Source organism: Canis lupus, chromosome 30, assembly GCF_048164855.1.
Source record: "Canis lupus baileyi chromosome 30, mCanLup2.hap1, whole genome shotgun sequence".
Lineage (NCBI taxonomy): Eukaryota > Metazoa > Chordata > Mammalia > Carnivora > Canidae > Canis > Canis lupus.
The window spans coordinates 28,645,343-28,657,544 of NC_132867.1; the positions used below are offsets into that span (position 1 = coordinate 28,645,343).

The following is a 12,202-nucleotide window of genomic DNA, read 5'->3' on the forward strand; positions in this document are numbered from 1 at the left end:
ATACACTGAGTGTAGGTAACAATTATTGGAGATCTCAGCCTGTGGATAGAAATCTCATTGGGAGGCAAGGTGCGAGGGCAGGGGATTTGAGACATTTGAACTCACTGGAATTATAAATCCAAGAGGAAGAAGAAAAAAGCTGTTGTATTAGCATACCCCTCTGTCTCCCTCTGTCTCTAACTCTTTTTCTCTCTAGCTTGCCCTCTTCCCTCTCAGAAGGTCTAGTACTTCCCTGGATAGTCTCTACTTGTTCCTATTCAAAGCAATGTTTCAAATCACCGAAGGCTCATTTGTATTAAAATGCTTTCTATCATTATCTCTCCGATCACTTTGTATATTTTAAGAGTTATTTCAGGTTTGAAAAACAATCAGGAAAAAAAAAAAAAAAAAAAGAAAAAAGAAAAACAATCAGGGAGCTTGAACAAGGAATCATCCAGAACCATTTCATTTATTAATTCATTTTCCTTGGTATTCATTTGTTTCTCATGGAAAAAAAAAATGGTAGAAAAGGAAAAGAAATCCCAAGTTCATTTCTCTGCAAGATGATACCTTTCGGTTATCGGTAAATTGCATCTTAAAAGCAAGAGTGCTTCTCCCGATGATGGGAACAGAGAATGAAATACGATGCCAATTTCAAATGCTATTACCTGCCCGCATTCCTAGTATCTTTCCCTTTAGATGACATGATTCCTACATAGAAAGCTTTTTAAAAAATGTCCTGCTATTTTCTTCATCACGTAGGGAGCTTCATTAGAGAAATAAAGCTAAGGTAGGTGCATTTGACAACGAAAGACAAATGCTGTTAGCGAGAAGCTCTCTGATGAGGCAGTTTGCAATTTATCTGTTCAGCAGAGTACCTCTCCTTGTCAGGAGGTGGGCCTGGCATCTGCTTCAAGAGCAACATATGGCTGGTGTGAATCACTGTCAGTGTCTGCAGAGGTGTTCCTGTACACATCCAGGCAGGAAGAATGTGAACACACCAACTGTATGCAAATCTGGTGTCTTTCCACGTGTGCCACCGTTTGCTGAGATGTGGCAAGAAAGGAGGGCCGCATGCATGAGCACTGGGTGTTATTCTATATGTTGACAAATTGAACACCAATAAAAAATAAATTTATTAATAAAAAAAAAAGAAAGGAGGGCCGCAAACTTGCTCTGCATCACTTTTGTAGGCAACTTGCTCTTCCTTTCCTCCCCCCTTCCCAAGGCCACATTTCCAAGGGTAAAACTCACTCTACTCACCCTCACTTTGGCTTCTGCTTTGGCTCCATTTGGCTGGCAATGGTGGCTACTCATTTAACTCTTTTTTTTTTTTTTTAAATCAGAGGGACGTACAGTCCAGAAAGCTGAAAATAGCAATTTTCGATAGTAGCCGTGCATAGACGTTCAAAATACCTAAAAATTTTACTCCTTCTCTCATTCAAGTCAAGGCACAAGTTATAATACTTTTACTTCCACTAGAGGAGGCATAGGTGATTCTTTACCTAACCCCTAAGGAGGCAAACGTCATCTCAAATGATTTTTATTTTAAGACTACTTACTGTCATCATGCCATCCAAGAGGCCAGTCTCGGGCCTGGGGGGTGCCTGCAATCTCTCCATGGACCACTTCTCAATGATGGAGGACACATGAGGGTTGTCAATATTAAGCAGCCGAAATCCAGTCATGTTTACCCCACTGTACCTATAGAGTTCCAGATCTAAAGCAAATAAGTCCTGCGCAGTATTAAAAATGATAAAAGTAGAAAGAGTTAACATTTTCAATGTCCTTTATGCAAAACAGAATAATGACTGCTGAAGCAACAGGTAGATTAAAATTAAAATAACTGCCATCCTCACTGCTTCATCAAAGAATTTCCCGTTGTTCTTTGCTTGCACGCTGCCTGAGAAACTCTAGGCAGTGAGCAGTTTTCATTTTCCACTATTTTTTGCAATGCTATTAGAATTTGGATAAACCAAGAAGAGGAATTAGTATGCCCTTGGGCACAGGATACAATATTCTGAGAAGTTAAAGTTCTGTTTCTAGAATATAGGGTTTGGGGAATTGGAAGGGATCTTTGTGCCCATTTGGTCCAATGCTCTTATTTTATAGATGAGGACACTGAAGTTCTGAGTGGTGATGTGACTAGTCCAAGGATGACCCATCACTTCCTGCTGCCTTAGATCTGGTAAAGGAGATGAAATTTGGAATTTTCTTATGCATTTGATAGGAAGATCACTTCCAGCAGGAAAAAATACCATTCTCTGGTTCATTGACCCATGCCCCATACAATGAGAGCATGAAGAATTTTCACTGGATGCAAGCTCTGAGTGTTCTCCTTGGAGAACGAACCAAAGCATAGGGTTGTGTGAACATGGGTATCATAGCACTGGAACTAATTCCCTTTCAGACAATGTTTCAGGAAGAAAAGTTTAACCCACTTAAGTTTTCTCTTACAGATGAGGCTGAGTATAAACCAGATGTTTATGTTGATCCATATTTATTTTTTTAAGATTTTATTTATTTATTTATCCATTTATTTATTTATTTATGAAAGAGAGAGCACAAACAATAGGGAGGAGCAAAGGGAGACAGACTCCCCACTGAGTAGGGAGCCTGAGATGGGGCTTGATCCCAGGACCCTGAGATCATGACCTGAGCTGAAGGCAAACGGAGCCCAAGGCAGATGCTTAACTGTCTGAGCCATGCAGGTGCCCCTGTTGATTCATATTTAAAACAATACAAAAATTTCAGCTTGCTTCTTGTGAAGAAAGGTTTAACTCTATCATATGTCATTAAAGATATCTTGCATTTGGAATAAACCAAACATTCAAAATAACACTTAACAAGGAAAGAAAAAGAGAAAAATTTCCTAACAGTGTAACTGCTTTATGGAAGTGCAATGCAAGATGATCAGTGATGACCGTGGTTCCTAAGGAGAGGCAGCTTCAGAAACACCTCATGATCTGTATTTGCAGAAGAGGCACACGGATTTGTTCTTCTGAATAATTCTTCTTTATGCAGCTACCCTTTCCCAAGATAATGTTGAATTAGACCGTAGAGTTTTAAGAGGGCAGTTCTGTCCTCCTGGCTCAGTATCAGAAAAAGAGTACCGCCTTCTAAAGTGTTATATTTTTCCCCCCTTGTACTACATAACTTTCTTCTGTAAGTTTTACCAATAGTCATGGGCAAGAATGGTTAAGAATACAAAAAGCAAAGCATGGCAAATGCAGATAAAACAAGAGGGAAATGCTTAAGGAAGCAAATTTAAAGAATAAGACCTAGAAAGAAAGATTTCCTTTAGCGCGCTCAATGAATGGAAGGAAAGTTACTCAAACTACAAGACGTCAGACAGAAAATTCTAGAATGCATATGGAATCCCTCACAAACTCCACAGTAAGCAACGTGATGTGCTAAAATGAATACATTACACAAAGTTAGGTTGGCCTATAAATTGAGGATCCTATGCAATATAGAATATGGAAAGTCCAGGGTCTGATTTGTAATATCTGCTTGTGAGCAAAGGATGAAAAAAGCAAGACCGTGAGGGCAAATTGGTCCTGAAGGGTCTCTGTAAATCCCATAGGATCAAAAAAGCTAAGATACATTTTAGTGTGCCTTCTAATGTATCTAGAAAATGTAGATGATTCTTTATGACTAGTTTGCTCTTTGACGGTTTCTATTTAATGGAACTATCATTTTAATCCCTTTCCAGATGCACAGGCATTGATGCTAATTTTTTAAAAAAAGAAAGAACCTGCTGTTCAGCATTTCTGGATTTAAAGGATTCTTAGGAAAGTAAGACAAATCTCCATGACAATACCCTGCTTCTGACACTGGTGGGGCTGACTTTTGAAATAACTGGAGATGTTTTCCTACAGCACGGAATACATTTCCACTGGAAGTGCTTACCAGGGTTGTGAAAAAGTAGTGATAGTACTCAGTCATCATGCCCATGAAAAGAATCTGCAAAAGAGAAATAAGGGGAAAGAATCAGAAACAGAATTATAATAAGAAATAGATCATTAGCAGGGCAATTGCAATAGTTTGAGGATATAGAGCAGGAAGGGGCTTTGGAAATCTACATATTCAGCAGAACAGAGACCTGAGACAGATCAGTGGCTGATGGGGAGCTGATGTGGGCAGCTGAGGACCCAGGCCATTAGCCTCCATCCAATGTTTTCTCATCAGACTATGTTCAATCTTCATTGAAATGGTAGGTATAATTTAAATTAAAAAAATTTAAAGGTAGTGTATGCACAACAAATTTAGTATTTGGAACTGTTCTTAATAACAGTGTTTTGCTCTCCTCATTGCCTAGGTGTCTGAGTAACCCCATGCTTAGAAAGATATTTTATTGATCTCCTTAGCTTTAATACTTATCGTACTGCCTCAGAGTAGAACTCATTAAATGTTGAATTGCAATACTGGTATGTAGATATATTTAAATGAGAGTTTATACATATGCATATCTCTGAAGCCTTTCTCTCTGCTGCTTTCCTATCTTGTCCCACAGTATGTATGAATAGGGGAAAAGAGGATTTGTTTATAGATTGAAGGATGCGGACTGTTCTTGTACAAATGTCTTACTGTCTCTTAATTCTGATCCTGTTACCTACATGGGATCTTGACAGTTCCAGACATCCTGTGTGCATTGTTTTTACCAGGTAGGGAAGGGGGAAAAGAGGTGAACAGAAAAGGCAAGGGTTCTAGGTAAAGGCAGTTGATTAAAATGTGATCTTACTTTTAGATTCCTGGAAATGGTGTCCATTGAGAAGAAACCAGTGCAAATGATTTGGATACCTTTCTAAATCAAGGGTATCACCTTCCTTGGGTGGGGGGAGGTCAGCAAAGGACCATTGGGTGCCATTTTTTGGCCTTTGTATAGAAATGAATGGAGAAGACTCAGAACTCAAATTTCCAAGGCAATTTTTTCCCACAGCTCTGATAAATTCTGAATGCAAATGAGAATCCTCTCTGAAAGTTTTAGAATTAGATATTCTTAGACTCCATCACAGAGACATCCCAAGCTGGAATTCCCCAGAGCAGAGCCTTAGTTTCTGTATTTCACAGCAGTGGTTGAAAACATGTCCATTCACACCAGAGAACAGGCTTTCATAACTTCAACTGAAGAGATGGATTGACACGATCTTAGGGAAGGCAATGTGTGTTATCAGAGGTCAGAAAGTGCCTAAAATACATAAACTCAAATGATTTTACATGAGAAGGGATAAAGAATGAAGAGGGTATTCATTGACAGCACAAAACACACCAATTGATGCTTCTTTTGCCCTCTCTGTTAATTTTCCCAGAGGAAAATTTAGTGAAATCGTAACGCCATGAAGGTAAGACAAATGACAGGAAACTCGCTCTCTGAATCATGAGCCCACTGTGTATAAGTCACTCCCGGGGTGATAACAAGACCAGATGCACAAAAGAATTTTAAAAAGGGTAGAATTGCTTTAAGGCCATCAATAACATTTAAAGCCATGCATGGTGAGGTCTTATTAGCTGGTCTCTTATATCATTGGAGCATAAAGAGCTAACCTGCCGGGGTCAGTCAGGAATCCAATTTTTCACTTTCGTCATTAGATAGCATAATTGCAGCCAAGACTACCTCTTCAAAGAGGCCTGGGCAAGTTTTATGTAAAGATATGGAGCTGGACACTGAGATTTAAAATATCATTTCTGAAACTGAAAAATAAACAAAAAGGCACCCGAGGTTTTTAGCTTTTCACTTGGGTTGACTTTCCTTTTAAAATTGTATTATGGAGACATTTAAGACATTTTAAGCACTCATTCAACTAATCCTTTTTATTATTTTTTAATTCTTGGAGGCAAATATTCATTTGATATACCTCTTATTTAATGTTAGAAAAAAGTTATGAAGATGCAGTTAATATTCAGCCAACAGGTCTACTTTTATTGCAGAAAGAACCCTTGGGTCCTCCCTTCCGGGATGCCTTTTACTTGGCACACTGGAAAAATCTCCGTTTTTGACTTTCCTACCTAGTGCCTGGGTTAGTGCCTCGTGGTTTCTTCCCTTGAACATCTTAGAAATGGGAATTAAGAAATATAGTCATGAGTGAAGTCTCTGCTTCCACCTCTGTGGACTCTCTAGGACACAGGTGAATGAGAAGCTTCTGGGAAAAAAGAAGGCCAGTAGCACCGAAGGTGGTGCTTTTTAAACAAGTGTCCGTGTGAGAGTCTGTGGGACTGGTCAGGACCAGCAGCTCTGTCGTTTAATAGCAGTATACTTCATAAATAAAAGTATTGTATTCACATGACGATTTTCTCTCTGCACGTTGGTATTTCAACTAAAAGTCATTAAGGGATTAGGAAAATGTCACATCAAGATAAATGTCAGTTTTTCAAATAAAAAAGCATAATCATGATATGGGGAGTTTTCTAATCTTTGCAAAACTGACTTTTTCCTTGGAAACGCTACCTTCTTTGAATTTTGATAGTGTACTTGTCTGCTAGACTAGCCGAGTGGTGCTGACCTAGGCCGTGTATACTGTACCAAGGTAGTATTGCTAGAAACTAGTTCTGGCTATCTTTAAATCATTTCTAACAGCACAGAACACACCACATCACAAACGTAATGTGTAATAAATGTGGCTGTCTATACTATTCATATTGATGGCATATTATCCTTCTTTGTTTCCACTAATATGTTCTTTTAATAGTGGTTGTTTCCTAACAGAATTATTCTTATTAAATAACCTTGACATCACATCACTGACTTAGATTGACGGCAAAATATCCAGCCCTTTCAATAACATTATATATCTATGGAAGGGATAATACTGAGTATCTACTACTTGTCTTGTTGTTAGAAGGCCGATAGTTTAGACATCATGGGTGCCATTGCCAATTTTCCATCTGGAAGGGCAAATTGCAGGACTGCATTTCTTGCCCTCTTGTGATTGGGTGGGGCCGTGTGCTGGTTTTGGTCACCCTGACATGGGTCACCCTCCAGAGATTTCACCCTGATAGGTGCCTAACATGGTTATGAGGGCCATAGCAAGCTGTTTTTCTTCTGAATAAATGCAATGTTCTGTTTCGTGAGTACTGTAAGGCATGCAAGTGCTCTTTTTTGTGACTATGTTTTGAGTGCTAGGGAATTTAGGGTGAAAATTGTGAGTTCCTCTTTAGCAGTAGATAGGAACACAAGGTATATATTCTGTGTGTGCCAATGCCATTCATCTTTGTTTTCCTTATCTAATTTCCCCCTTTATTCCAACTCCTCTCCCTTTAAAAACAAAGTATATATCACTTTGTCTCAAATGTATTTTCTAGGCTGATTTAACTTCTTATGTAATAAATATATAGCACATAATAAGTAATCATGGTTGGGACAAGCTGAAAGATTTTTTTTTCTCATAAAGAGGAATGAACTATCCAGATCTGATGCAGATGGTTTGGGTTAGAGTGAAAAAAAAAAAGGCCCTCAACAAAATATTATTCATAGTTAATCATACTCTATGTCCCTGCAGAATCAATTATAAGAACTCAAAAAAGACTGTGATGGTTAATTTTTTTGTGTCAACTTGGCCAGGCCAATGCGTGCCCAGATTAAACATTGTTTCTGGGTGTGTCTGTGAGGGTGTTTCCAGATCAGAGAAACTTTTGAGTTGGTGACTCAGACCCAGCAAAGCAGATGACCCTCTCAGTGTGGTGACACCATCAAATCCACTCAGACCCCAAATGAAGCAGAAAGGCAGAGGAAGGAGTAACGCATCCTTTTTCTTCCTGCCTGACTACCTGAGCTAGAACTTTGCTTTTCCCCTGCCCTTGGAATAAGATTTTCACCACTGGCTCTTCTGGTTTGCAGGTCTCCAGACTTAAACAGGAATTATACCACACTTTCCTGGGTCTCCAGTTTTTGGAGGGCAGATTGTGAGCCTTCTCAGTGTCTATAGTCATGTGAACAAATTCCTCATATTAAATCTTTTCACATCTATCTCCTATTGGTTCTGTTTCTCTGGAGAACCCTAACACAGAGAACAGTACTAAAAAACTCAAAGTCTTGATACTTTGCATATGATATTCTATGCAATCTAGAAAACATAACCCTAAACCAGCAGGAGGAAGGGTGGTTGATACCTATTTGAAGGGTTTCTCTGGATTATATTATGATGGAAGTGCCACATGACTATTCTGTTGTTTCAGTGACTTGAAAATAATCATAAATTTCTTCCTTTTGTAGTTAAAATGAATCATCAGAAGGTAGAATTAAACTCATGGACAGGGGATCCCTGGGTGGCACAGCGGTTTGGCGCCTGCCTTTGGCCCAGGGCGCGATCCTGGAGACCCGGGATCGAGTCCTACGTCGGGCTCCCGGTGCATGGAGCCTGCTTCTCCCTCTGCCTGTGTCTCTGCCTCTCTCTCTCTCTCTCTCTCTGTGACTATCATGAATAAATAAAATTAAAAAAAAAAATAAACTCATGGACAGTTGATTCTCAAAAGGACAGTTCTGATGGTCCCACTGTTATCATTATACCTTGAAACATAGTTATTGCTCATTAATAATGATGGCTCCAACTCAGCCCATGTGCTCTCTGGAGCTTTTATAAAGAACGTTCATGACCTTCCTCATAACAGCATTGACTTTCCTTGGTGCAGTCGTATTCTTGGCAAAGATTATCTCTTGGATTTAGATAGGTTATCACATACAACCTGAGCAACACAAAGATCATATTTTAGCTTGCCTTGAGACCCCTCATTCAAGTCCAGTTGAGGATGAGCAAGATAATTTGTGGGTTCTAAATTCTACAGTTGGTGACACAGTTGGCCTACAAGATACCTGGAAAGTCTCTGGGTTGAAGTCTTCCAACAACATGTCCTGGTATCTCAAGAAGCCTACATCGTATTTTAACTTGATCATTTTTCAGAAGGTGATGCAATGTTATGGAGGTAGTAACAAAGAAATTCTCTACAAATCTTCAACTAAGGGTGAGCCATATGTCACAAATAATTGACATGCACTGCCATCATGGTAGCAGAAACTTAAAATAGAACCTGGAGTGCTCCTGAGCAATTCTGAGGTATCCTTGTAATATTTATAAAGGTTTTTATTACTGCTTCTTTTCATTGAAAAATAGGTGTCTTAGAAGTTTATATTGACTAACCTAAAGTGTATTGCTCCATTTATAGCCTTCTCAATATCAAGATAAATTCTCAACCATCAGACATGGTTTTTAGTCAATAATTTCAAGTGAACAACTTCCAAATGTATGACATGCAATGTGGCTAAAATAATGGTTTTACTTTAAGGTAGAAATACATTATTTCAGCACAAGGATAATCTTCAGGAAATCAGTTGAATGATATCAAGTTTCAGAGCAGTGATTTTTAAGAAGAAGGCTAGGGTATAGCTCTTTCTCACCTGCCGACTGTGGTACTGTAGGCTCCATCTACACTATCCTTTGAGAAGGATACTTCTATGGCAACACACTTTTTCATGCTGACTGTCAGTAGTACAAGCGAGGTATAAGTTGGCCTTGAGATCATTTTTTTATTGTTGTACAAACAAAAAAAGCTCATGCCAAATTAAATGATCATAACCTATATCTATAAAACAGTGGAACACATAGAAAATAGCATTGGGACCCCACTAATGTACAGAACTCCTTATGGAGTAGCTGAAGAATGGTCCCATAAAAATGTCCATATTGTAATTTCTAGAATCTATTAAAATGTTACTTTACATGTTGAAAAAGAACTTTGCAGATGTGATTAAATTAAGGATTTTAATTTGGGGGGATTGCTCTGTGTGTGTGTGGAATTATCTTAGTTTATTCACGTGGGCCCAATATAATCACAAGAATCCTTATAAGATGGAAGCAGAGGGTCAGAAGGCAGAGAAGGTGATGTGAAAATAGAAGCAGGGGGAGGGGGATGCAACTGATGTGGGGCCACAAGCCAAGGAATGAGGACAGCCGTTAGCAGCTAGAAAAGGAATTGGATTCTTCTCTAAGCCCTTCAAAAGGAATGCAACCCTGGCAAACCTTGACTTCAGACTTGAGATAACTATAAGCAAATAAATTTGTATTGTTTTAAGCTACCACGTTAGTGAAAATTTGTTACAGCAGCAGTAGGAAGCCAATGCACTTCATTTGCTCATCTTTCTGTGATCATGGTGCCTCAGACTTCAGAACGTTGGTATATTAAGAGCAAGTACATGTGTCAAGGGGGAAAATGTTTGAAACTGAAAACTTTCTAAATTTTTCTGTGTCCCTCCATTCACATACATATGCTAACTATGTGCCTGTGCATGGATATAAGCCACCCACAAAGAAAATCTAGGGCTTTTCCTTCCACTGGAAGATGGTGCTATGCCATTGACAAACCCAGGCTACTTTCCTCCTGCCTCCAAGAGAAATTAGAGAAAAGCAAAGAATGTTCCACAAAGTGTTAGTGAATGAAATGGTCATACTATTTGGGAGTATCCTTCAGTCTTAATTTCTTTTAAGCTTTTCCTCTAGAAGTATGGTCAGGAGGAGAAGGGAAGCTGATGCTAATAGATATCAATAAATGGACTGAAAGCCAATGAGGTTTAGTTTCGCTTCAGGAGATAATCCTACTAGAAGAGCCAGATGGCACCACTCAGGTGCACAACAGAAGAGATTATGATATTCCAGGGATGTGGACTGCTGACAACAGAGCAGGAGAAAAGATTTCCCCTGGCAGAATGAAAGAGACAACCTGATCAAAAGGAGGGAGTGAAGATTTGGGAGGATTACATGAACCTAAAGAATAAACTCTCTGCAACATCCAGGGAACACTGGTGGAGAAATGATGTGTAAAAAAGAACACAATGGAAGAAAAGTTTGAACAGCAAAATACAGAACAAGGCTAGACAAAGTACTAAACAAATTTGGAAAGTTAACAGAAAATAAATATGTTGAATACATTGTAGCCTTTTTGTAATAAGCTACTTTCATGATGGTGGTAATAAAAACTACACCTCCAATTACCCTAAAGATAACTTTTTGAAGGAGAGATGGGCATGAAGCCATTAAATAGTGGTCTTGCTGGTTCATCAGTATCTGTAGATTAGTGAAGTCATTGTGAGTCTGGGTCCTGTTCGTCAGCTTTTTAGGCTTTTTGGTTTTTCAATTTATTTAATAACTATCCAATTTAGTAACTATTCATATGAGTTTTTCTTAATGTATTAGCATCTCCAAAGAACTTTTAAAAAACACTGTTATCTGTACCCTATCTCTAAGTATTCTGATTTATTTGGTCTGGGATATATTCTAGGCTTTGGTATCTGCTAAAACTCTCCAGGTAATGCCCACATACAGGCAGACCTGATAATCACTGATAATTACCTCTTTATATTAACCAGACTTATATTTTTAAGCTACAACAATAATGGTCATAGTGACTGTTTTGTAAGTGCTACAACATGCCCACTGCTGTAATAGGTTTTGGTTTTGCTTTAGGTTCTTTTTTTACATACTATTGAGGAGAAGGTGTTTTCTTCAATCTATAGATTTAAAAGACAGAGCATAGTTATAGCAGTTGAACCTAGGTTTGATTTCAATCCTGGGCTCTTTGTGCTATATTAACTTCTTAATTGATAATAGGAGATATATGTGGCAGGAAAGTCAATAATTTGCACAAAGTTCTTCTGGACTTTGAGAACCCGATAAAATAAAAGCATATGGCTGTTTGGTGAGACCAGAGTTAGAACCACAGAAGTTGGAGCTTTATCATAAAGAATGGATCCATCAAACCAAGAAAACTTGATAAGCTGTGCATGAATTTTCGAAAGAGATTTCTGTCCACACAGCTAGCCCTAGCTGTACAAGGTTGTGCCTTGGATGGTATCACAGGTTCCATGAGGACCCTCACTCACTCTTCTTCCTTGTGTCAGGATTTCAGACCTACATTGCTATTTTATTACAATATTTCTTTAGATATTAGAATTAACTAGATCCTAATTTTAAATCCCTTTGGTGATGTTTGGGAAGATCATTTTTTTAAAAGATTTTATTTATTTATTCATGAAAGACACACACACACAGAGAGACACACACACAAGCAGAGGGAGAAGCAGGCTCCATGCAGGGAGCTCGATGTGGGACTTGATCCCGGGACTCCAGGATCATGCCCTCAGCCAAAGGCAGGCACTAATCCGCTGAGCCACCCAGGCATGGGAAGATCTTCAATGGAGTAAACTTTCATCACAAAAGGACAGTTCGTAAACAAA

General features: G+C 38.7%; 1 protein-coding gene across 6 annotated transcripts in view; it reads right to left on the reverse strand.

Annotated features, from left to right (window-relative positions):
• The window catches only part of GRIK1 (glutamate ionotropic receptor kainate type subunit 1), a 361,214-nt gene that overhangs the window by 98,552 nt on the left and 250,460 nt on the right, over positions 1-12,202 (reverse strand). For all 6 annotated transcript variants that reach the window (XM_072806695.1, XM_072806696.1, XM_072806699.1 and 3 more), the window contains exons 5-6: positions 3,892-3,945; positions 1,542-1,715 (exon numbers count right to left, since the gene is read on the reverse strand). In XM_072806695.1, the coding sequence (XP_072662796.1) occupies positions 1,542-1,715; positions 3,892-3,945 (228 nt within the window). The remainder of the gene's footprint in view (positions 1-1,541; positions 1,716-3,891; positions 3,946-12,202) is intronic.